Raw genomic sequence first — 23,601 nt, 5'->3', positions numbered from 1 at the left:
GATAAGTTCGAAAAAATGTTTTCTAGTTGTTACCTAAAATCGGTAAACAATAATCTTTGAAAGATTATTCGATTATATCGCTACTAATACGGAAAAATTTGAATAGCAATCAGAAGCCGTATCTCTAGGGTCTTCACGTCACAATTTATTTTTATTTGTTCAAATATAATAGTTAGATCTCTCTTCCTACAAGTATGTATCTTCGTACGTATAAAGTATCAAAAATAATAAAAGTAATTAATAAATTTTCTCTAGTTGCCCTGAAAACTACATCTGAATATAACGATAAGAAAGACATCAGTAAATTGCTGTTATTTGCTGATCATAATGGTAATCAACCGAACGTGATCACGTATACCGTCTTCAAAACTTTGATTTTTATCAAGCTTCATATAAATACTAGGTTTTCGTTAGTCACGTAACTAGGCATCTTAAATTTAAGATGACAGATGAAATAACACTAGTTCTGAATTAGCTCACTCAGGAAGTAAAATTTTCTCCTTCCCGTCAATATAGCGTATTTATAGCTTCCAATTATGGCGATCACTAACTAAATATGTTATGGATTAGAAGCCTATTGCACTCCATAAGTTTTTCTTTATTTGCTTTATGTGCATGCATGCTTGGTTGAGGAAGAAATTAAAAAGCCCTTTTTTTTTTTTTTTTTTTACTTAGATTATTCGAATGTATACGCCAGACATTTATTTGTTGAGCTGTAATTATAATTTGGAACGTGGTGATAGAGCCGTTGGAGACGAACCGAACGTCAGTTTGTTTAGAATTATAGAGTTTGATTACGCCAAAGCAGGTGAATTTGGAAAACACCAAAATCGGTCATGCATCCAACTCGTTCATCGAGGCTTGAACTCCGGATGAACTACCAGTGTTCGGCGGCTCGCTTGCTAGAATTTAGGGAGGAATTGATTGTTAGAATTGCGTTAGGCTCTTTGAATGTAGCAAAGCCACGAGGGTTACCTTCTTAAGATGGCAGGCTTTCGTGGAGGAATTTTCTGAAGGCTTAGATTAGGTTATTATGGCAAAGCACAGTAGGATGCCTTCATGTTGAACTTTCTTAGAGAAATTGGCTTCCCATACACGTTACACATGGAGAAAATTATGAAAACGTCTATGCAGCCGGCCCGTTAACCTTGATTCGAATCCAGGTCGGAACTACCAGTGTTCAGCGATTTAATTCCTCTACCGCGGGAGGGCCTAATTGTTGAAGGGAACTGGCTTGTATTCTTGTTACACACAGTGAAAACAAACAATGCAACCAGCTGATTCATCTGGCATCGAACACAAACCAGTTCGAACTTCCAGTATTCAGTAGTCTTAACCACTCGGCCACTGGTGGTGTGTGGTAGGAGCCACAGATAATGTAGTGAGTAGCAAAAATCCCTAATAGTGGTCCTGGTTACTAGTAGGATTGTAAGTATATTGGTAATCATGCAATCTACAGCAAGGAAATTTCGGAGCTTAATTGCAAAGTCAAATGCGACATTCCGATAAACGTGGTATATGTAGAGATGGAAAAATTTATTATTTAAAATACTTGTATTTATTAGTAAACATTTTATAAAATTTATTCTTAATTTAGCGTTTAAGAATTCTAAGAGAGTTATCTGAGTATTTTTTCTTCCTCTGGTAATCCAATAAAATTGAGTAAATTTATGTTCTGTAATATCTTTGCGTGTTATATGAATAGTTTTTTTTTCGTTCAAAGTTAGACAAGTTTACACAAACAATACAGGTCGAAAAGGGAGCTGGTCTGCGCCCGGTGAGCCTGTCGGCAGCGTCGCAAAGCGTAATTTGACTAACGAAAAGATCATGCTTTGGATCTGGTGAGATTGCCGTGGTATTATCCATAAAAATGGTTAGTGTTGGTGTATTTAATTATGGCAAAGCACACTAGGGCTATCTGCCTAAGGGGAGGGATGCCTTCGTGGAGGACTTTCTAAGGGAAACTGGCTCGTATACACGTTACTCAAGGGGATAACCACGAAAACTCCCATGCAGCCAGCCCGTTTGTGGGATTTGAACCTCGGACCGAACTACCAGTGTTCAGCGACTTTACCGCTCGGCCGCTGGTGGGCCCCATAAAAATGAATCTCTCCATTAGTCGCACTGTGCATCACATAAACGTCAGCTGTGCGCCGCATGAGCTGACTCAAGCAGATAAGGTCAGACGTGTTCGAGCCTGTACTATTCTTCATATATATCAACGAATATCAACGGAAAATTAAAGTTCTGGACCAGATAGTCACTTGTGTTGAAAAATAAATTTATTTTAACAACATAGGCCAAAAATTTAGTTGATCTGCGCCCGTGAGTCCGTCGGCAGCATCGTAAAGCGCAATTTGACTAACAAAAAGATAATTCTATTGTATTTGGTGGGATTGCCGTGGTATTAATCACAAATAGTATATGGAAAAAGGTAAAACCCTTGACAGTAAAGGATACAACGAGATGCTAGTGCATGTTGACGCTGTTATCAAGGAAAAGAGTCGAATTGAGTTCCGGCGCAGAAAGGTAACGTTCCATCAAGATAATACCATACGTGTCTGCATTCACCGGCTGGCATCTGTACGGACTCGAAAGGGATCTTTCACCACACCCACCATATAACCCCGACATCGCACGTTCGGACTTCTACCTTTTTTTCACACTTGCAGCTACATCTTGCTGGTCCTATCTTCACTTCTGCACAAGACATCGAAATGAGGTTGACCTGTGTTTGGACTTGGGCCACCAAGTTTCCAGGCCGAAAGTTTTGAAAAACTACCAAAACATTGGCAGAAAAGCATAGATTTTTGGTAGTGATTACTACCCGCACTAAAGATACTGACTTTTTTTTTTTTTTTTTTTTTATATAACTTTATGAAGAACGTTCGTGCTTAAAATTTTCATTACAACCATTAAATTCTGTAATTTATGAATTCCTTCCCACTTCTCATGTATTTATCAACTGTACTTTATGAACCTGATATTCCTACAATTATCAGCTGTACTTTATAAATCTGATATGTAGAAACGCAATTTGATTTTATGCATTTCAGTATCAAGTGAAATTTTTAAACTAATCTTTCATTATAACACTTTATGTTGTTTTCATTCAAAGCTGAACTCAGATAATGTGCCGAGGTTGAACTACCAGTAATAGGCGACTTTAGCGCTCGCCCGCTAGAATTTAGAGAGGAACTGAGTGCTAGAATTGGGTTAGGCTTTTTGAATATAGCAAAGCCACGAGGTGGCAGATAGCAGATGCCTTCGTGCAGGAAGTTTCTGAAGGCTTAGTTTAGTTTATAGCGAAGCTCCCCATACACGTTACACACGGGGAAGATTATGAAAACGCCCATGTAGCCAGCCCGTTCGCCTTGATTTGAACCCAGGTCGGAACTACCAGTGTTCAGCGATTTAACCGCTTGGGCGCGGGTGAGCCTAATTGCTGAAGGAAACTGGCTCGTATTCATGTTGCACAACAGGAAAACAAACCATGCAGCCAGCTGGTTTGCCTGGGATCGAACCAAAACCAGGTCTAACTTCCAGTAATCAATATTCTTAACCACTCAGCCACTGGCGGCGCGTGGCAGAAGTAAGAGCCACAGATATTGTAGTGAGCAGCAAAAACCTCTAATACTGGCTCTGGTTACTAGTAGGATTATATATTGGTAATCATCCAATCTACAGCAATGAAATTTCGGAGCATAATTGTGAAGTTAAATACGACACTCCGATAAACGTGATAAAGATGGAAAATTTTTAAAAAAAGGAAACTTACTATGCAAATACATGTATTCATTAGCAAACATTTTATAAAATTTATTCTTAATTTAGCGTTTATGAATTCTCAGAGAATTATCTCATCGGATTATTTTTTTCTCCTCTGGTAATCCAATATAATTGAGTAAATTTATGTGCCGTTAATATCTTTGCCTGTTATGTACATAGTTTTTTTTTTTTTTTTTTTTTCGTTCAAAGTTAGATAAAACTGAAAGTACGTTACACTGAAATTACTTTGTCTAGAAAGTAAGCCGCTTGGATAGAAACAGATGTGGGGCTTCATTTTTAGAAGACATGAGATCACTTTCTGTAAAGTAATGTTATAAAATTTTGAATTTGAAATAATCGTACTTCGTTTTTAGTAGCGCAAAATGATAAAGATTTAATGAGAATATAGCAAAGCATCTTTTTAGAAACGCTGTTATAATTTTGCTATTTTATTTTTTTATGGTATGTCAAGGAAAAAGGCAGGCTGCTAAATACGGTAACAGCACATTGCTCTGTTTCATATATAGCGAATCCGCTCTGAAATGAGGCACAAAGCAGTAAAGTAGCTGAACACCAGTAGCTCGGTCCGACTGGCTGCGCTTTCGTGGTTTTACCCTGTGTAACGTGTATAGGGGTCAATTCCCCTTAGAAAGTCTTCCACGAAGGCATCCTTTTCCTTAGGCAGATAGATCGTACCGGTGTTTATGTTATCAACAGTACTGGTTATTTTCAAAAATGATCATCCTAGAAAGGTGATTGCCAAAAAGTATTCACTTCGCTTATTTATACGTTATGCATGAATATACTCTTTTTAGTCCATCTAACATATATAAATTACTAATGCTTAAAACAAATTCAATTTTCAATATTCTGTTTCCTATTTGTTCCTGTTCAATGAAACAAATTCATTCACAGCAAATCCAAATGCGTCGCTACAGGAAGATGATAAACCAGCTCAGTACGTAATTACAGTTGCATCCGGAAAAGAGTACATATACATATAAATATATAATATATATATATATATACGATATACAATATATATATATAAATATTATCGTTTTTTAGGATGTATCTATAATATGTATCATTTTACTTTAGTAAAATATAATATTCAATTTTGTAATTTAGGAATTTCTTCCCCCTTATCATGTATTATCAGCTTGTACTTTACCCCTTCAATTATCAGCTGTATTTTATAAACCTGAAACATAGAAACGCAATTTGATTTTATGCATTTCAGTATCAAGTGAAATCTTGAAACTGATTGTTCATTATAACACTTTATGTAGTTTTCATTCAAAGCGGATCTCAGATAATGTGCCGTGTACTAGAAAAATTTGATAATGATTTATCCACTTTTAAAATAAAAAAATAATAGTTAGGAGTGTTATACGATTTTATAATACAAGTAAAAAATATATATAAAGCTTTGGAAAGTGCTAACACATATTTATGGAATATTATGGATGGATAAGTAAATGGAATATTATGTGCATGCTATATATGTATACACATATGATCAAGTATAAATTCATTTATATATAATTTTTATGTCGCGATGAAATTACCGAAATGCTTAAAAATCTAGTTACTTTTAAAAACTGTTTTCTTCCGCAGAATAACGGCAAATTATGAAACATTACGCAGCATTGAAAAGCGTGATGAACAAATTTTGCGAAAAGAAATAGCGACTGATGCACGTATCTCATAGATATCTTTCATTCAAGTGGAAAAGTTCTATTCCTGTTCAAAACATACTCTGCAGTCTGAGTCACAGACGGAAGAAATGACAGCAGGTCCTTTTGTTCAACTGAGGGGATGTGTTTAAGTGTTTTATGGCTTACTCACTTTCCCGCCAAACGAGTACAAAGAAAGGGAAGCGTCGTTGCCATAGTAACCGGGCTGTAGGTAGTCTTACAGATTTGAGTCTTTAGCGCTCAATGTTCGTAGCGCCATCTGTTATTAAAAATCGACATGAGAAAGGGGTATTAAACGCTCTTAATGGATAAATATCAAATGTAATGTTGTAGCTTGCGAAACATTAATAGATTTAACCTCCCACTTCCTCTATTCTCTGGTGTTTCTGTTCTTAGCCATTTAACAAAGTGTTGCAACATAGACTTGCATTCTTCTAATTTTCGTTTCCTTGTATTTCTCTTATGTGCACCCAACAGTTGCTTAGACATTTTTAAGCTGGAATTAAACGAGAATATTATTTTTAACATATAGTCTGTACAAATATAAGATGGAGATAAGACACTAGAAACTGTATACAGTACAAAATCCGTAATCCTGACATCCAATATCGGGAATGATCTATAATCTGGACCTCAAAGCCACAAACTGTTTTTTTTTTTTTTTTCTTTCTTTCTTTCTTTTTTTTTTTTTTTGTATGCTTTACACATACAGAAAAAGGGTTCGTTATGCTAAAAGTGACGATCATGACAAAGTGATGGTTGAATGGGTCAGTCAGCGTCGCAGCGAGGGCGTGCCATTGACGGGTCCAATGCTAAAGGCTCAAGCCAAAACATTTTATGAAGAAATGAACTTGAACACGTAGTGCACATATTCGACAGGTTGGTTAACCAAATTTAAAAATCGCCATGGTATAAGACAAAAATTTCAGGTGAAAAAGCTTCAGCTGATACTGAAGCTGCTGAACAATTTGCAGATGAATTCATTGAACTCATTACTAGTAAACAATTATCTCCAGAACAAATTTACAATGCTGATGAAACTGGTCTTTTCTGGCAATATGTACAGCAAAAATACTTGGCAACCTCTACAGAAAAGGCTCAAACTGGTGTCAAAGATTCCAAAGCGAGACTAACAATTTTAGCATGCGCAAATGCTGCAGGAATGCACAAGTGCAAACTTTTCATGATCGGAAAACATGCACGACCTCAATCATTTAAAGGAGTAACGATTTTTCCCTTTATATATCACGCAAATAAAAAGAGCATGGATGACACAAGCGTTGATGAATAATTGGTTTGAAAATTATTTTATACCCGAGGCTCGGCGACATTTGAATTCAGTTGGTTTACCTGATGACTCAAAAATAGCCCTGACAACTGTTCGGCATATAGTTTACTTAAAGTTTTAGTGAAAGATAATGTATCTGTATTATTCTTTCCTTCAAATTGTATGCCTATCATTCAGCCTATGGATATGGGAATAGTACATGTGCTGAAATGCAAATATAAATTAGCATTTTAAAAATCTATGTTAAATTTCTTGAACAACGGCAAAAATATTCAAGATTTTTTGAAATTTTTTAGCTTAAAATCTGCTGTGTAGAACATCGCAAGATCGTGGAGGATGTGTCTCCAGATACTTAAAAAATGCTTGGCATAATTTATGGCCAGCTACCATATTTCATGGTGAGGACGAACTAGATGATAGCCGCGAATTTGAAGGATTTCGGACATCGCAAACTAAAGGTGAAATTTTCCAGTTATTGGATTTTGTAAGAAATGTGGAGAAGTGGTAATAAATAAAGATGGTACAACAGAAGTTTTTCATTGCGGCGACAATGCCCCAATCATCAATCAATTAATGGAAGGCAAAATCTGTAGTATGGTTCTAGATACAGAAGATATCACTTCCGATAATGAAGAAAGTGACAGAGAGGTTATTGAAAACGAAAAAATTTCGATTGACAAGTTAGTCGGTTATTCTCGACACAGCAATTACAGGACTTGAACAGTGGAACTGAACAAGAAATTATATCTGTATGTCTGTTTATAGAATTAAAGAGAAAGTATTAGCACAAAAAACAAAGCAACTTAAACAACTTGCATTGAAAGAAAAGTTTAATAAAGTAAACAAATAAATATTAAGCCTTTTTTTTTGTATGTAAATTTTGATACTCTTTAGATCATAATTGCTCTTTATTTCATAAATTACAGTTTCATATTTTTAATTGTATAATTTCTGCATGCCATCTTACCAGATTTAAATTTATGATTTATGATCCCTAATCTTGAAAAACCCCTAATCTGGAATCACTGAATTCCCAACGAGTCCAGATTACGGACTTTGTACTGTACAGTCAAAAGTCGTTAATCCGGACTCATCGGGACTGCGGCGATTCCGGATTATAGATCATCAGTTTAAATCTGGGAAGATGGCATGCAGAAATTATAAAATTAAAAACATGAAACCGTAATTTATGAAATAAAGAACAATTATGATCTAAAGGGTATCAAAATTTACAGAAAGAAAAAGCTTAATATGTATTTGTTTACTTTATTAAACATTTCTTTCAATGTAAGTTGTTTAAGTTGCTTCGTTTCCTGTGATAATACTTTCTCTTTAATTCTATTAAACAGACATAATTTCTTGTTTAGTTACAAAGTTCCACTGTTCAAGTACTATAATTGCTGAGTCAAGAATACTGACTAATTTGTCAATCGAAATTTTTTCGTTTTCAATAATCTCTGCGTCACTTTCTTCACTATCGGAAGCAAATTATAATGACGAGGAATTTGATTTAAATCATATCAAAGACGGAGTACATCGAGATGAAATACTACATTTAGTAAGGAATTATAAGCCAATTAAAATAAAAACATCTGCCCTGAAGATAAGGATAGTGCTGACAGATCAACTTCCAATTCATTGCGCGCCGCGTCGTTTCCCTCCCTTCGCAGAGCAGCGTGAAATTGATAAACAGATTTCGGAATGATTAGATAATCAAAGGATATGCCTTTATCCATTTTTTGCAGCAATTCCACTTTCTGTTTAATGGACTTTGAAACATACTTTCGTTTTGTAAATCCTTTACATATTAGTAAATATATATCGGAAATTCTATTTGACATAATCGAAAGTTCAAGCTTACTTTTATGAAATTGTTCTAACAGTCTGCAAAATATAATAAGCCGGATCCAATTCGAAGATTAAGGAACAACGCAATCTGCAACATTAACTGAATTAGATAATTTTAGCTTAGCTTATACCGTCCGTTATACATTAAACGCGCATGGATAAATGTTTTATGCGCATGCGCACACGCATATTCGCAGCTGTAAAGGTCTTACGCGCACGCGTAAACACCTATAGATCATCTGCACATGTGTCGCGTTGACGCATGTGCAGAAAGTTTGTAGCTTTGAGGTCCGGATTATAGATCATTCTTGGATTATGGGTGTCCGAATTAACGACTTTTGACTGTACTAATTATTATTTATAGAGTGAATGCAGGCACATGACAAAATTTCATTTACTTTGACGCCCTTGCATCCCATATTCCCATATTTTTTCAAATCAAACATTTTGCAAAAAATGATAAAAATTCATTGTACTATGAAATTGTTAAAATTTTACTGTAAAACTCAATTGGTGCATTAAAAAAGTATTAAATGACATAGTCTGCAAGTGCATAAAAAAGTAAACATCGCAAATCACTTCTATATACAAATAGAGAAAAATAAAACTACCTACAGAAATAACAAAAACCTAATATAATAAAATTGGCAGGATTAACCTAGCTTGTTCATTATGTATCTGGTAATAAATTCTCTAAATATTGGAGTGTAGTAATCATAATATTATGTGCTTTCTTACCTGTTTTCACAAACATATACAGTCAAAAGTCGTTAATCCAGACTCGTCGGGACTTCGGCGATTCCGGATTATCGATTTTTCCGGATTATAGATCATCAGTTTAAATCTCGTAAGATGGCATGCAGAAATTCTAAAATTAAAAATATGAAACCGTAATTTATGAAATAAAGAACAATTATGATCTAAAGGGTATCCAAATTTACAAAAAAAAAAAGCTTAATATTTATTTGTTTACTTTATTAAACATTTCCTTCAATGTAAGTTGTTTAAGTTGCTTCGTTTTATGTGATAATACTTTCTCTTTAATTCTATAAACAGACATAATTTCTTGTTCAGTTACAAAGTTCCGCTGTTCAAGTCCCGTAATTGCTGTGCCGAGAATACCAACTAACATGTCAATCGAAATTTTTTCGTTTTCACTAACCTCTCTGTCACCTTCTGCATGTCTTTATCCATTTTTTGCTGCAATTCCAATTTTTGTTTGACGGACATCGAAACATACTTTCGTTTTGTAGATCCTTTGGGAGGTCCAGCATCGGAAATTCTATTTGACATAATCGAAAGTTCAAGTTTACTTTTATAAAATTGCTCTTACAGTCTGCAAAAAATAATAAGCCGCATCCAATTCGAAGATTAAGGAACAACGCAATGATCAACATTAACTGAAATAGATAATTAGATCATTATAGCTTATACTATCCGTTATACATTAAACGCGCATGCGAAAATCTATTCTGTGCTTGCGCACACGCATATGCGCTGTCGTAAAAGTCTTACGCGCACGCGTAAATGCCTGTGCGCATGTGTCAATGAGGCGCATGCGCAGAAAGTTTTTAGCTTTGAGGTCCGGATTATAGATCATTCCGGATTACAGGTGTCCGAATTAACGACTTTTGACTGTATATGCAAAAACACAAGCATAGTGACTATATTGCTGGGTTCACACTGTAACCTAATTCGAGTTAGGTAAGCTAGGCATGTTGAAAATATCAATCAGCTCTGCTATTTATTTGAATATTCATATTGGTGAGCATAGACATGTACGGCAAAATCTAATTGTAAAACTGTGCATCAAAAAGGCAGAAAATTTTAAAAGTATAATTTCTTGTAAACAATATTTTGGGCACCCCATCCAAGTGGGCCTTGTGTGGATGAACCTGTTATATATGCCTAGTTATGGCACTGGGATTGGACAATAGATAAAATAGTCACTGGGACTGAACAACCTCAGTGCCTATTTTATTTACACAATCAGCATGATTTCTTCCTTTGGGGAAACTTGAAAGATTTCTTGTATCAATAGATTCCTTACGGAGCTAGAACAATTCATTATTTATGAATGTGAAACCATTCGAGTAGCCATATTGCAGAAACGTCTGCTCAGTTTTTACTTTGCTTACAACAAATGATTATTTTGAATAGTGGATTTTTCGTAAACATTTTAAAGTGAGTACCAAAGGTGAAATTCCAGTTATTAAAGCTTTTATTTCTATGATCGAACAGTTTCCGTAACTGAAGTGCCACATGTTGGTGATATTTTGTATTTCCTTGTACTAATACAAGGAAACATATTAAAAAAAAATTCCTGACCTCACATGTTAATTGTCTATAAGAATTATTTTAATAGCTGTCATCATTTGCTTTCCATTTCATTTTAAAAACCATCAATCAGTATTAAATAATTCTATATGTTTGATGAATTTCTAAGAAAATATATATAACTGATAAATAAATAATTAAACACATTTTATAGAAATATTAATGCAAATTTATCTTTAAATTCTGTTTGTACTTCTGTTTTACGTGCTTAAAAAAAATCATCAGATAATTTAATGATTATACAGTGAAATCTCAGATCAGGAACCCCTCTCATTGCGAAGTGTTGAAATAAAAAACATTTTGGGCGATGAACAGTATCTCAAGTAATGAATACCAAAGTTTGTTGGAAATAATTTTCAGAAATGTGGACTTCAAAAAGATCATTTTGATATTAACTTAAGGATAGTAACCATTGCTTAACTTTGATTGTCAAAACGTAGCAGCATGTGGCTCGCTGAACCATGAATCCAGTCTGGTGGAATTTATGGCTAGATTGTCTTGCAAGGAGAGATTTTGAGGAATTTGACAAATTATTTGTTATCTATGATATTATATATCTAGACAAAGCCCAGTAGCAAGTATAAGTACTTTTAGTGACAGTGTCATATCTATTTAGAAACATTTAAAAATGTAGACAACAGCAGATCACAATGGGAAACTTATAAATGAAAGAGCTTTAATGACTCTCAAGCAGATTTGAGAGAGGGGCTAAGAAATAAAGAAAGAGAAAAGAAACCCCAGAAAAATATTTTTTGATATTTTTATGGAAAGGTATTCTTCATCTAAACAATGACATTTCATCCTTTCTCTGTCTCATCTGTTTCCATTTATTTATTTGTTTTTCCCTTTACTATGATTTTCCTTAAAATAAAGTAAAATAAAATAATCTATGTTTAATTAGCAGAGCAGCAGCAACCTTAAATTTGGCATAGATTTAGTGAAGAACTCGATCGATTTCAAAGACAGACAGGTACAGGTCTTTCTTTATCAGAAGCAAAGAAGTCTATAAAACTGTATCAGTTTTCCCTCAAAATCGATTGAGTTCTTCACTAATTCTACGCCAAACACGAGGTTGTCACTTTGCTGATTTTATACTTCTCTTTGGCATGTTTCTCTTCTGTTTTGAAGATCCACATTCCTAATAATAAGGTAAAATTAAATTTTCATCTAGTTTACCTGTTTAGTATTGTGTTTCTTCTTTTGTTTTATATTTAATGATTTCCATTTGTTTTTGTGTTAAGAACTTGTATGAAAAATACTATTGTAAATTTTAAATAGTCATCAATGGTCCAGAAACAGATGAATTCATTTTATATTAATTCTTGTGGTTAAAATCATTTCAGATGATGAATGTACTTCAGGAATGAAATTCATGAACTGATGTTTAACTCTATTTTAAAAGCTAAATCTATTGCATTTATTAATATTAAAGTTTTCAACATATTAAAATTAAATAAGTGTAGTTCAAGTTATCAGCATATTAAAATAAAATAAGTGTATAAATATGATTAATACTGCAGTGTTTTTCCCTTTACTATGATATGTTTGGATTGGATTACGGCAAAGCATGTGAGAGCTATCTACCTATGATATGTTTTTGTACATATTTGTAACTTATATTACATAATTTTGTAATTTCGTTTCATTTACTTAACTTTCTTATATTTCAGTAACTGGTACCCTTTTTTTGTGTTAATCTTTTACCTTCTGTCGCCTCTTCCTACATTAATATCACGTCGATATAGAGATGACATGGGAACTAGCAGTGCTTGCCAGGAGGTTGCAATTTTTTTAACAACTGGTATCATTATTTCTGCATTTGGACTTCCAATAGTTTTAGCTGAAGCACCTTTTGGACAACCTGTTGTAAGTTGATAAGTTTGAGTAATTTTAATATTTTAATAGATTTATTATTTTTCAAAATTTAAGAAATTGCAGTTATTAAAGCTTTTATTTTATTATTAAGAGCTTTTAGTAACCTGATCAGAATGCTATTTACTTGTGATAGTTTTTAAGTATCAAACACTTGGTTTTAAGGAAGAAATTAAATTAATTTTAATAAAAGTATAAAAACTAACTGTGTAAAACAATTGTAAGAGGAAGCAAGCCTGTTTTTCCCTTCTTAGGTATAGTGACTTAGTAGTCCCAAAGGCTGATATTTTCCTTTTTTTTTTTTTTTTTTAATTTTATATTAATGGAAAATTATATGCTTGTATTTTGAATATGCAAAGTCAGAAATCCAGACTCATTGGGACTTCGGCGATTCCGAATTTGGGATTTTTCCGGATATTAGATCATCAGTTTAAATCTAGTAAGATGGCTTTAGAAATTATAATTAAAAACATGAAATCGTAATTTATGAAATAATGGAAGTATTTATGATCTAAAGGGTATCAAAATTTACAAAAAAAAAAAAAAAAAAAAAAAAAAAAAAAAAGCTTAATATTTATTTGTTTACCTTATTAAACATTTTCCACAGTTGCTCTGTTTTTTGTGCTAATAGTTTCTCTTTAGTTCTGTAGACAGACATAATCTCTTGTTGAGTTACACAGTTGAAGTCCTGTAACTGCTGTTTCGAGAGTTCCGACTAACTTGTCAATAGAAATTTTCTCGTTTTCAGTAACTTCTGTGTCACTTTCTTCACTAATGGTAATGGTATTTTCTGGTTCTAGAACCATAATACAGATTTTGCCATTCATCAATTGATTGATGATTGAGAAGCATTGCCATCACAATGAAAAACTTCTTTTATATCATCTTCATTTATTACCACTTCTCCACATTTCTTTACAAAATCCGTTAATTGGAAAATTTCCCCTTTGTTTTGCGATATCCAAAAACCTTTAAAATTAGCTGCTATCATCATCAAATTCAGCTATCCTTCACTATACATATTTGGCTATGCATCATGAGCTTGGCAACTAACGACAAGTTGTTCCATTAACTTTTATCTTGCTTCTATCACGCACTGAGACAATTAAGCTAGAATTGTATTAGTTTAGTTATTTATGATACTTTGTCTTATTTATTACGCATGCTGGAGGCTTATCTGAGTCCTAAATAAATAAATTCCCACATATACTTAAGGCTTATTGAGGGCCAGTGCTAGTTATCTTACTGTCTGATGCATTCTCTGTGGTTCCTAAATTCTGTGACCATACGTACCCTGGTGCTGGTTCTGGGTTTATGTGAATAACAAATCAGTTATTCTTAATTCAAATAGCTCTAAATGTAATCTTTGGGTCTATGAGTATCATCAACAAAATCTATTTTTAGCATATGGAAAGAAATTTTTGGTAAATTTTTCCTCGTCAACATTTTTTAGCGCATTTATCTTAAATCTATAATCATCGCCAAGCATAGCGCAACATAAAAGATTAACATACTCTTTTATTATTCAATTCCTCACATAAAAAAATTTGTTTAGGTATCACTACATGAGCCATTACTCAAGTTGTCATGTTTTGATAAACATGTGGTGATGAAAGGAAAGTATAATAAATAATGATACACCAGGTTGGCTTCAAATCAATGATGCTGTGTGAAATGTTCAGTGCCAAAGGCAGATTCCCAGCAATGGAGCCAAATTACTGATCGTGCAGATTTATGCTAAAATGTTTGTTTCTTCAAAAACAAAGTATTTTATTTAGTATTGATGTGAAATTAAGAATCGGGACTCTCCAGATATTTTATTATGTGTGGAGGGGGGAATTAAATGCACATGCATAATGCATAGGAGAAAAACGTTATTGGTGTTTTTGAGGTCCGGATTTTAGATCATTCTGCATAATGGATGTCCGGGTTTCAGACTTTGTACTGTATAATACACAATTTTGTTTTATAGGCATTTTATTGCATTAGCAAGTACTAAAAGATTTAGATTGTTGTAATTAATAAAAAATCTGTATGAGGAGTCTTTGAGACTGCTTTATGATGAAAGTATTACATTGATTTAATTATATAAGTGCATTATAATGGTTAAGGATTAATGATTAACATGTTATGATTACAAAATTATGACTGAATTGTCACATTTGGTGCCCTAAAATTAAGCCGTAAAAACACAGCCCTAAAATTAAGGTAGTATTTAAATTATAGATTTTTATATTCAGGCTATTTTACATATATCATTTGGCTGTGCACACTATGTGTTTATGAAGTGTTAAGATGTTCCTTGTTCGACTTGTATGCAGTGATTATCGTGTGAAAAACACGTGTTCTGGCTCTCTGATGTAATGTCCATGTGACACATGATGATGGAAGCTCCGATCTAATGAGCCATGGCTTTGCATAGAGGCAAAGGTAGGCAAGAGGGCATGACCATTGTCACGTGATAAGCAGCAGTTCTGTTGCATTTCATTTGATCGGTCCGTGAAGCTTGCAGTTTGGTGTGCATTCTCACGTGATGACGAGAAGTCATCTGATAGGATCTTGCATACTTCTTGAATCGCTAAAGCAAAATACATGAAACTTCAAACTAAGAGAAAGTTAAGATATACAATATTTACATTATTTAAAAATTTTGAGAAGTTTCAAAAAAGCCTGTGTAGCAACTACAGGAGCCATATCAGGGGGAAAGTTCTGGTTCAGCATATGAGCTGCAAAGGGTCAAAGGTAGTGGTCTAGTTTTAAGATATTTTTTAATGTCAGTCTTATTGAAGTTACTAAATGTTATCTAGTGGTGGTAATTACCAACACTTCTGATCTTACTATCTGTAACATATTGTCTGCTTATGAAAAGGCCTTTTTTAAAAATTTGCATTTGAAATATGGTATCTTAAATTTAAAGAATACGAGACCTAAAGTTTTCTTTACATAGTCATTTATCTTCTATTAATTTCTTCTTGAGAAAAATGTATCTGTTCATTCACTTACTAGCCAGGTTGGACATTTACAGGCTACTTTTTACTCTCTGAAGTAAAATTCCAACATCTAACTTCTGCAAAAGCATCCAGAATCTCTGTGAATATAGTAAGAAATATATAGCATTACAAAAGTGTATGTTGAAGATTAAAGAGTGTAAAGTTTTCTGCAAATAGTGATTTATTATAGATTCAATCCTAGAACTTTTTAGATTCAGCAGGCATGCAGTAAGCTAGTCTATATTATTAGCAGCTCTTGATGATTTATATTTTGTCATTCATTAAGGTATCAGAATTTTGCTAATTTTCTGTACTACTAATTAAATTTTTCATAATGAAAAACAACAGTATACAATACTTAGAGTTTTTATTCTGATAGTGGTAAAATATATAAATCTCCTTAAGTAAAATACATGGGAATGTTATTAAGTAGATTACATCTGTTGTAGAATAACAAGAAATAGCCAATGACAGTTTCAGAAGGTGTCACCAATCATCATCATACTTTGTACTGAGTCAGAGAGCAATGCCATTGATCATTAAGGGGGTTTAGAGGAGTATGAGGAGAAGGTATTGTGTTGGAAGAATGTGCATTAGAGAAATATTGAACTATGATGTATATTTAATTACTAGTTCATTTTCAGGCAAGTGATGAATGTGATTGCTGCATCATGTTGTCATAGAATGTTGTAGATTTGGGTTGCAGTTTGCCAAATAGTCCAAACTGTCTGTATCATTGTATATATTGTTTCATCATAATGCCAGACCTCATGTGGTATGAATAATCCAGGACCATTGTGAACAATTTGGAAGCCAACTTCGGCAGCCTCCGTATAACCCGAACTGAGCCTCAAATGATTTTCACTTTTTCGATTCAGTCAAATTGGTATCACCAAGATGAGACTTCAAACAAGTCCCATTGTTTTCTGTGGCCTCATCAGCAAATCTGTATGCAGTATGTATTGAAGCTTACATATATCTGCAGGATAAAAGTATGAATGTAGGTGGTAGTTATATAGAAAAATAAAATTGGTTGCTTCATAAGTATTTCATGCAGTTTTATTTGTGTAGCCATATGTGACCAATTTGCTGACTACTCTGCATAATAAAGGAAATCATTTGAAATTATTACTGTTAAATTAAGAAAGTAATTAAATAAATATCAATTTTGTTTTAAAGAACTAAAGCTTTAAAAAATTATTTACCTATGTTTTCAAAGTTTTATATTAAAGCATATTTGTTTGTTTTGTTTTTCAATTTGTTTAATCTGAACATTCTTTTTTCATTTACCCATTTATTTCAGATAGAATGGGGTGCTTGTGGCTTAGTTCTTGCTGGAAATATAATTGTTTTTCTTACAATACTTGGATTTTTCCTTGCCTTTGATAATGATGACATAGATTATAGCATGTGGTGATAATGTCTTTCAAATTATATATATAAATACACTATCAGTATATTTATTCTTACAAAAGTTTTGGTGGTTTTTAAAAATTTAATATTTTAGGAATTTAACCTACCTATTTTAAATTTTTTGCTCCAATCAAATATTTTTTTCTGAAATGTGCTGTATTCCTCTTTAAACTGTTAACAGTAAGTACTTGGGAATTAATTATAACTAATGCAGTTATGTAATTTGTTAAATTATGATTAGATTTAAAAAAATATTGTCCAGTTTATTGAAAGTTATGCTAAATTATTCTTTATAATGATGTTTGGTTAATAAGAATTGTAACAAATAGTTTTATCAAATATTAAGCATTGAATTTATTGATGTATAAGGTGTCCATATGAGAGATATTCAGAGTAATAAAATTATATCTCAGAAAAGATCCAAAAAATATCTGATTGTACACAATTGTTAAGAAAAAATATTTTAAAGAAAATTTCTCTCAGAATAATTAGCACAGTTATTTCCATTATGAGTTCCCTCAGTATTAATATTTAACTTCGTTGAGCCAGTTGCAGTTAGGAAAAAAAAAAAAAATATTAGCAATGTGGGATTTTGAGCCAGGGCATTTTGTAGTAAAGAGGGAGTAGAGGAGAATAGTGATACAGTATTTATGCAAAATGTAAAAAATGTATAACCATAGTTTAAGAATATTCCTTAAATATATTGTAAATGTGAGTATTCAAAGGTTATTATGATGTCAAACTCTAAGATGTTAGTGGTATGATAGTAAGGTACAGTATAAGTTAAAATTTGTGAAATAAACTGAATTTTATGAGTTAATGACTAGAATTTTTGTCATTATTTAATCTTATGGAAACTTTCTTCTCTTTGTTGTTTTAGTGAATAGAGAATGGGCTTCATAAATAATATGTTATGAACCCCATTATTGTGTCATTTGACTGTATTACTTTGAATTTAAGACATAATACAATTTTGTAATTGGAAAAAGTATTATAGAGTAGATGACCTTGAATTTAAACTCAACAAGATTTTTAAATTGGAAAAAATAATAAAAAATAAAAATAATTTGTAAGTTTCTCAAAAAAAAAAAAAAAAAAAAATTGCTTCAAGCAAAGACCCAATTGTTGGGTAAAGTGGAATTGTTAGAAATAAGATATTGTAATATTTATTTTAAATTTAAGCCACAACATAATTTTACTCGTATATCTTAAAAATCCAAATGGAAAATATGACATGAATTCAAAGTAGTGCTGGATTAATAATAATAAAACATGCATTTGAAATAAAAGCAACTGTGCTAATTATCAATAGTTCATCCATGTAAAAGATGAAATTTATGGAAGTGAATTGTCAAAAGATACAAAATGATAATACAATCTGAATGGTCAATCTCGGTGCATGTAAGTGTAGCCAAAACATCTCTTATCAAAAGATACAGAGTGAAATATTATCTGGAACAATCAGTTCTGTCAATAATACTTGTATACTGTTATCAGAACAATCTATCTAGTCAATCTCATTAAATGTAAGAGCAACCAAAATATGTCCTGTATGGCTTTTATGTATATTGTATTTTGTTAATTTTGATTTTACAGACAATGGTTTTGACTTAACCATTTAAAAAATAATCAAGTTGTATTGACTGAGGCTCTTTAATATGTAGTTGATTCTTAAAGATACATCTCCATGCCATACCTCCTGTAATCTTTAAGTATCATCATACGGGGCTTATCCATGGCACTAAGTGATGCATGCCCATAAGCAGGTGCCATCATGAAAGTTCCGTGTATGATGGCATGAAATAGAAGTATATATAAGAAATAATTTTGAAGGTATAGATTCATTATTTTGGATACTTTCCATTTGGCTAACTTATTATACTTCCATAAATGTAAAAGTAAATTAAAATTGCAGTTACAAATTCTAGTTAAATGCAGTAGCTTTGTAAATTGAGCTTTTAAGAAAATCAAAATCATTTGATGTATGTGTGAATTTTGTGTATAAGTACTTAATAATCTGTTTTAAGTATATATATTGTGACTTTCATTTTTCTTAACCCTTACTCAAAAATAAAAAATGCTGTTTCTAAATATGCAGTATATTCTTGTATATTTTCTCCCTTTTTTTTAATTAATTTTTCTGTCCGAAAATCGAGAGAAGAAACTAATACAAGTAATTTACTTTCGAATAATATGGTTAAGTAGCAAATGAATAATAGTCATGGATGAATTACTGGTGACTGTTACAATACAGTACAAAGTCTGTAATCCAGACTCATCAGGACTTCGGTGATTCCGGAATAAGGGTTTTCTGGGTTATAGATCATCAATTTAATTCTGGTAAGATGGCATGCAGAAATTATACAATTAAAAATATGAAACCGTAATTTATGAAATAAATGATCTAAAGGGTATCAAATTTTACAAAAAAAAAAAAAAAAAAAAAGCTTTATATTTATTTATTTTCTTGTATATATATATTATATTTATTATTTATTTGTTTACTTTATTAAACATTTCTTTCAACACGCGCATGCGTAATTCATGCACATTCTTTACGCTCGTGTGTAAAGTTTGTGGCTTTCAGGTCCGGATTATAGATCGTTCCGGATAATGAATATCCGGATTACGGATTTTGTACTGTATTATTTTTTAAAAGAAACCTACATTCCTGTTAGGATGCTTGGTAATATTAACATTATAATATCTAATAAGATATCTTCCTTTCTACTTCCCCATAACTTGTATCTTGCCTGTTTCTGTCATTGTCCACTGCTACCCTGTAGGCCTCAAATGATTTAGTGTTGCTGGAAGTACTTTTTGCATCACTGTTAAATCTTGTCTTCCCATTAAGTCTTACGTAATGATCTTCAAAACTTCATGAAACATATCACTATTATTGCTTTATCAATTAGAGCCCATGCAATCCAAATCACATGCAAATCAGTTCAATAAATGGTCCCTAGACTTTTCCAGTTATAGTAAAATTGTGTGACTCTGTTGATATCCATTCGTACAACTTTTGGAGATAATCTTTGAATTGGTTGTTCACTGATATGTCCAGTCTTGCAGCCCTCCTGGCATAATGAGAGGAACAGTCTAATTCATTTACATCTTCCATGAGATGCCCACGAAAACTGCCCAAAATTAATACTGACTTCTTAGACAAGAGAGCAACTGGCTGACAGTTCCATATAATTCTGAGCCGCTCTTTCATTAAGTCATGTGACATCTAACCTATCTCATGTACCCTAACTATGATACCACAATAGAATTTTTGTTTTGGCATCCTCTTCCATTTAAAAATTGCAAAAGGGGGCAATTTTTCACTATCAGTAGTCATTGTTAACATTACTAAGCAGTGCACCTTTTCAGCTCCTCTAGTTTTTATACCACAGAAGCTGCTCGTATTTCATTAGCTGTAGCGTTATTAGGTATATAAAAAATACAGGAGTTTGATCAGCATTTTCTACATGTCCAAGACTGTAATCATACTCCTTTCTTTGCTATATCGCAAACCTGTGAAATTCTAACTGCTTTACTTCATAAACATGTGGTAGCCATTGTGCAAGAATTGTTCTCCTTAAGCTAAGTTTTTTTTTTTTTTTTTTTTTCCTCATAAAGAAATCGAGTCATCCTCTGCTTCCGTTGAATTGTTAGGTTGTAATATTATGGTTTTTCACTTTATCCTTTGCTTTTATGTGTAGTATTTCACGCAACACAGATATGCCATTCCTTCTTTGCTCTGGTATGTAATTCAGCACCTCATATTAATTTATGGAAATTTGTCAGTTTTCAGTCCCCAAAATGCTCTCTATTCTCAGTTTGCCTTTCTCGGTAAATTCTTCTCCCCCCTTTCCAAAACTGAATCAAAATAGATTGAAACCAGCCAATGTTCCGGCAGGTTTGACACCATTAACTTCAATGAATTAAAAAATTTTTAATTTAAACTTTCCTATGTAGCTATGACTGTTTTCTCTGAAAATTTGTGATACATACTGCACTCATAATTCATAACTCAAAAGAAACTTCTGAATCTGAATTTCCAAGCTTAAGTAAAGAATCGATGTTAAAGCCGGAAATATCGTGCAGAGTATAATGTGTCCAGCTCAGTTATCTTGTTAAACCTCAGGAGCACCTCACAGTCTTGACCACAGTTTTCAAGAGGGCCATTGGAAGAAGAAAAGTGAAAGAAGTCAACAAAAGACTAGATAGTTTATTAATGAATCTGCAAGAAATGCATTTCAAATAGTAAATGTGAGGGAAAATAAATGAATGAAATGATAATACAAAAATGCAAATACAAATTAAATATACTGAATAAAAATAAAAGTTATCAAAAGAATGCAATTTTCCAATAAACTTGCCCTCCAAGGGGAACAACTCTGTACAATAGAAGAAGGGGGAATTAAGTTAATATTTTAAAAATATTTAGAACGTAGCATTCAAAAGTAAGGAAAACATTACATGAGAAAGTACATGTATATTATTGAATATTTAACCATGAAAATTTTAAAGGACATTTCTGATGACAACACATCTTTTTCATGCCGCAACTCTGGTACTAGTTACTGCAACAGCAGAAATTAATTCTTAGCAATCAAATTGTTTTATGCGTGATTTCTATGTAAGCAAGGTGTAGAAAAGTAAACCAGGGAAAACAATAAAGGAAGCTAATTTTTTAATACAAACTTTTGATAGTCATTTTTGTAAAACATGATGATAGTTCATTATATATTTAAGATAGGAAAAGTAATTAGATAAAGGCTGTTATTGTTACATTTATATTTTATAATCATTTATTTAAAAAGAGAATAAAAAAAAAATAGTTATTTAGATTTTGGTTCTTTAAAACCTACTGATAGTTGGTTATTAAAATTCAACATGCCATTATATAGTATGTTATGCAAAAGTATTTCTGCCCTGATCCAGTTAGCCTTTATTAGTTTTTAGCATTTTTTTATGTATAATATCGAATTTTTTTTAACATATTGATTATATTTTTATGCTTCTGTAGAAATATTTGTTAGGTTTTATCTTTTGCATATTGCATTTGTATATACTCATATTGTGTGTGTGTTTTGATGTAAATATAATATTTGGCATTTGTATTTAATTATCCCAAATGCATATTAATAAAATATATATTTGGAAACAAAGGAGAATGAATGATTTGTAAATTTTCTCGCATTTAAATCGGTATTTTAATTGCTCAAACATTTTTTGACATAACTCCAAATGACAGATTTTGTTTTCATAATGTATATGAGTAAATGTTTGTAAAGTGATTTCACCTATCTTGAAAACTTATGATAAAAGTCTAAATTTTTTAATTTATATATTAAACAATTTTACAAAATGTCAAAATTTCAGTTTAGGACATTTGTTTAGCTTGTAATTTTATAAAGTGTTTAATAAATTAAAATGATTTTATTTTATGAGTTTATGTATATCTTTCTTGGGAAAATTTTAACATTTCTTCTTCATATTAAAAGATACGGTGTGGCATACTACATGTTTCAACTGTGGTGTTGATATCTCGTAATTTTCATCTTTCTTCATTAGCTTTTGTTATTTCAAAAATTAATATTCTGCTTGCTATTTCTGAGAGGAAGGATGAAGGAAATATGTATTTAAAGCATTTATGTATAGAGGTATTACTATAATTATTGTTTATCATTTTCAGTTTTTTTTTTTTTTTTTTTTTTTTCCCCCTCTCAGTTTCTGTTGAATCCTGTATAACTAAAATTTCTTGTAAGTTATATAAGTTAAATATGGAGATCCTTTTTTTAAAGCCTTAAGTAAATTAAGGAGAAAATCGTAGAATATATCTATTATTGTCTTGTAATAACTAGCAGCTTGTGGTCAAAAGTTGTAACTTTGCTTTGGAAAGAGCTTTAGCGTAATTACTTTTACTTGATGTAAAGCGAAGAAGTACTAGCGGTACCTGTTCCCAGAGTTTATAAGACATCCCAAGATGCCTTCACATCAATGTTTCATCATAAAAGTACACTAGAGTTTTATACAAATTGGCCTCTGTTTGCCTAGATAACAAAGTGCAAAAACATGAGTGTTCCATCGCAAAGAAGCCAATACCCATACAGGGATAACTTGACTGTATGAGTATTGCTTGGGACACTTTTTCAAAAAATTACCAGCAGCTTTATGGCTTATAATTTTCACTTTTTATCTTCCCTCCTCGTCAGAGGAGCCAGTTATTGTCATGATACTTAATCTGAGATGTTTGATGAGTCTTTAAGTAACTGTATAGTCATACAGGTCACGAAAATACCTTTGTATACTAATTCAGAAGTCAAACAACAAAATCAGCATTATATTTTAAAATTTTCACAGAACTAGTTTCGATGGTTTTACTGAACCACCA

At 32.2% G+C, this 23,601-nt stretch overlaps 1 protein-coding gene across 1 annotated transcript in view; it reads left to right on the top strand.

Moving 5' to 3' along the window:
- LOC118191469 (leptin receptor gene-related protein-like) overlaps nucleotides 1-22,375 on the top strand; it is a 32,971-nt gene extending 10,596 nt beyond the window's left edge. Inside the window, exons 2-3 of the mRNA XM_085826893.1 lie at nucleotides 12,612-12,807; nucleotides 17,107-22,375. Coding sequence (XP_085683019.1) covers nucleotides 12,612-12,807; nucleotides 17,107-17,220 — 310 coding nt within the window. The 3' untranslated portion in view covers nucleotides 17,221-22,375. The remainder of the gene's footprint in view (nucleotides 1-12,611; nucleotides 12,808-17,106) is intronic.
- Nucleotides 22,376-23,601: the final 1,226 nt, after the last annotated feature.

This window comes from Stegodyphus dumicola, chromosome 11, assembly GCF_044657685.1.
Source record: "Stegodyphus dumicola isolate Sdum_Otavi_A_Nest chromosome 11, ASM4465768v1".
Lineage (NCBI taxonomy): Eukaryota > Metazoa > Arthropoda > Arachnida > Araneae > Eresidae > Stegodyphus > Stegodyphus dumicola.
The sequence above is the reverse complement of the archived record's forward strand: the minus strand, read 5'-3'. Positions and strand labels throughout refer to the sequence as shown.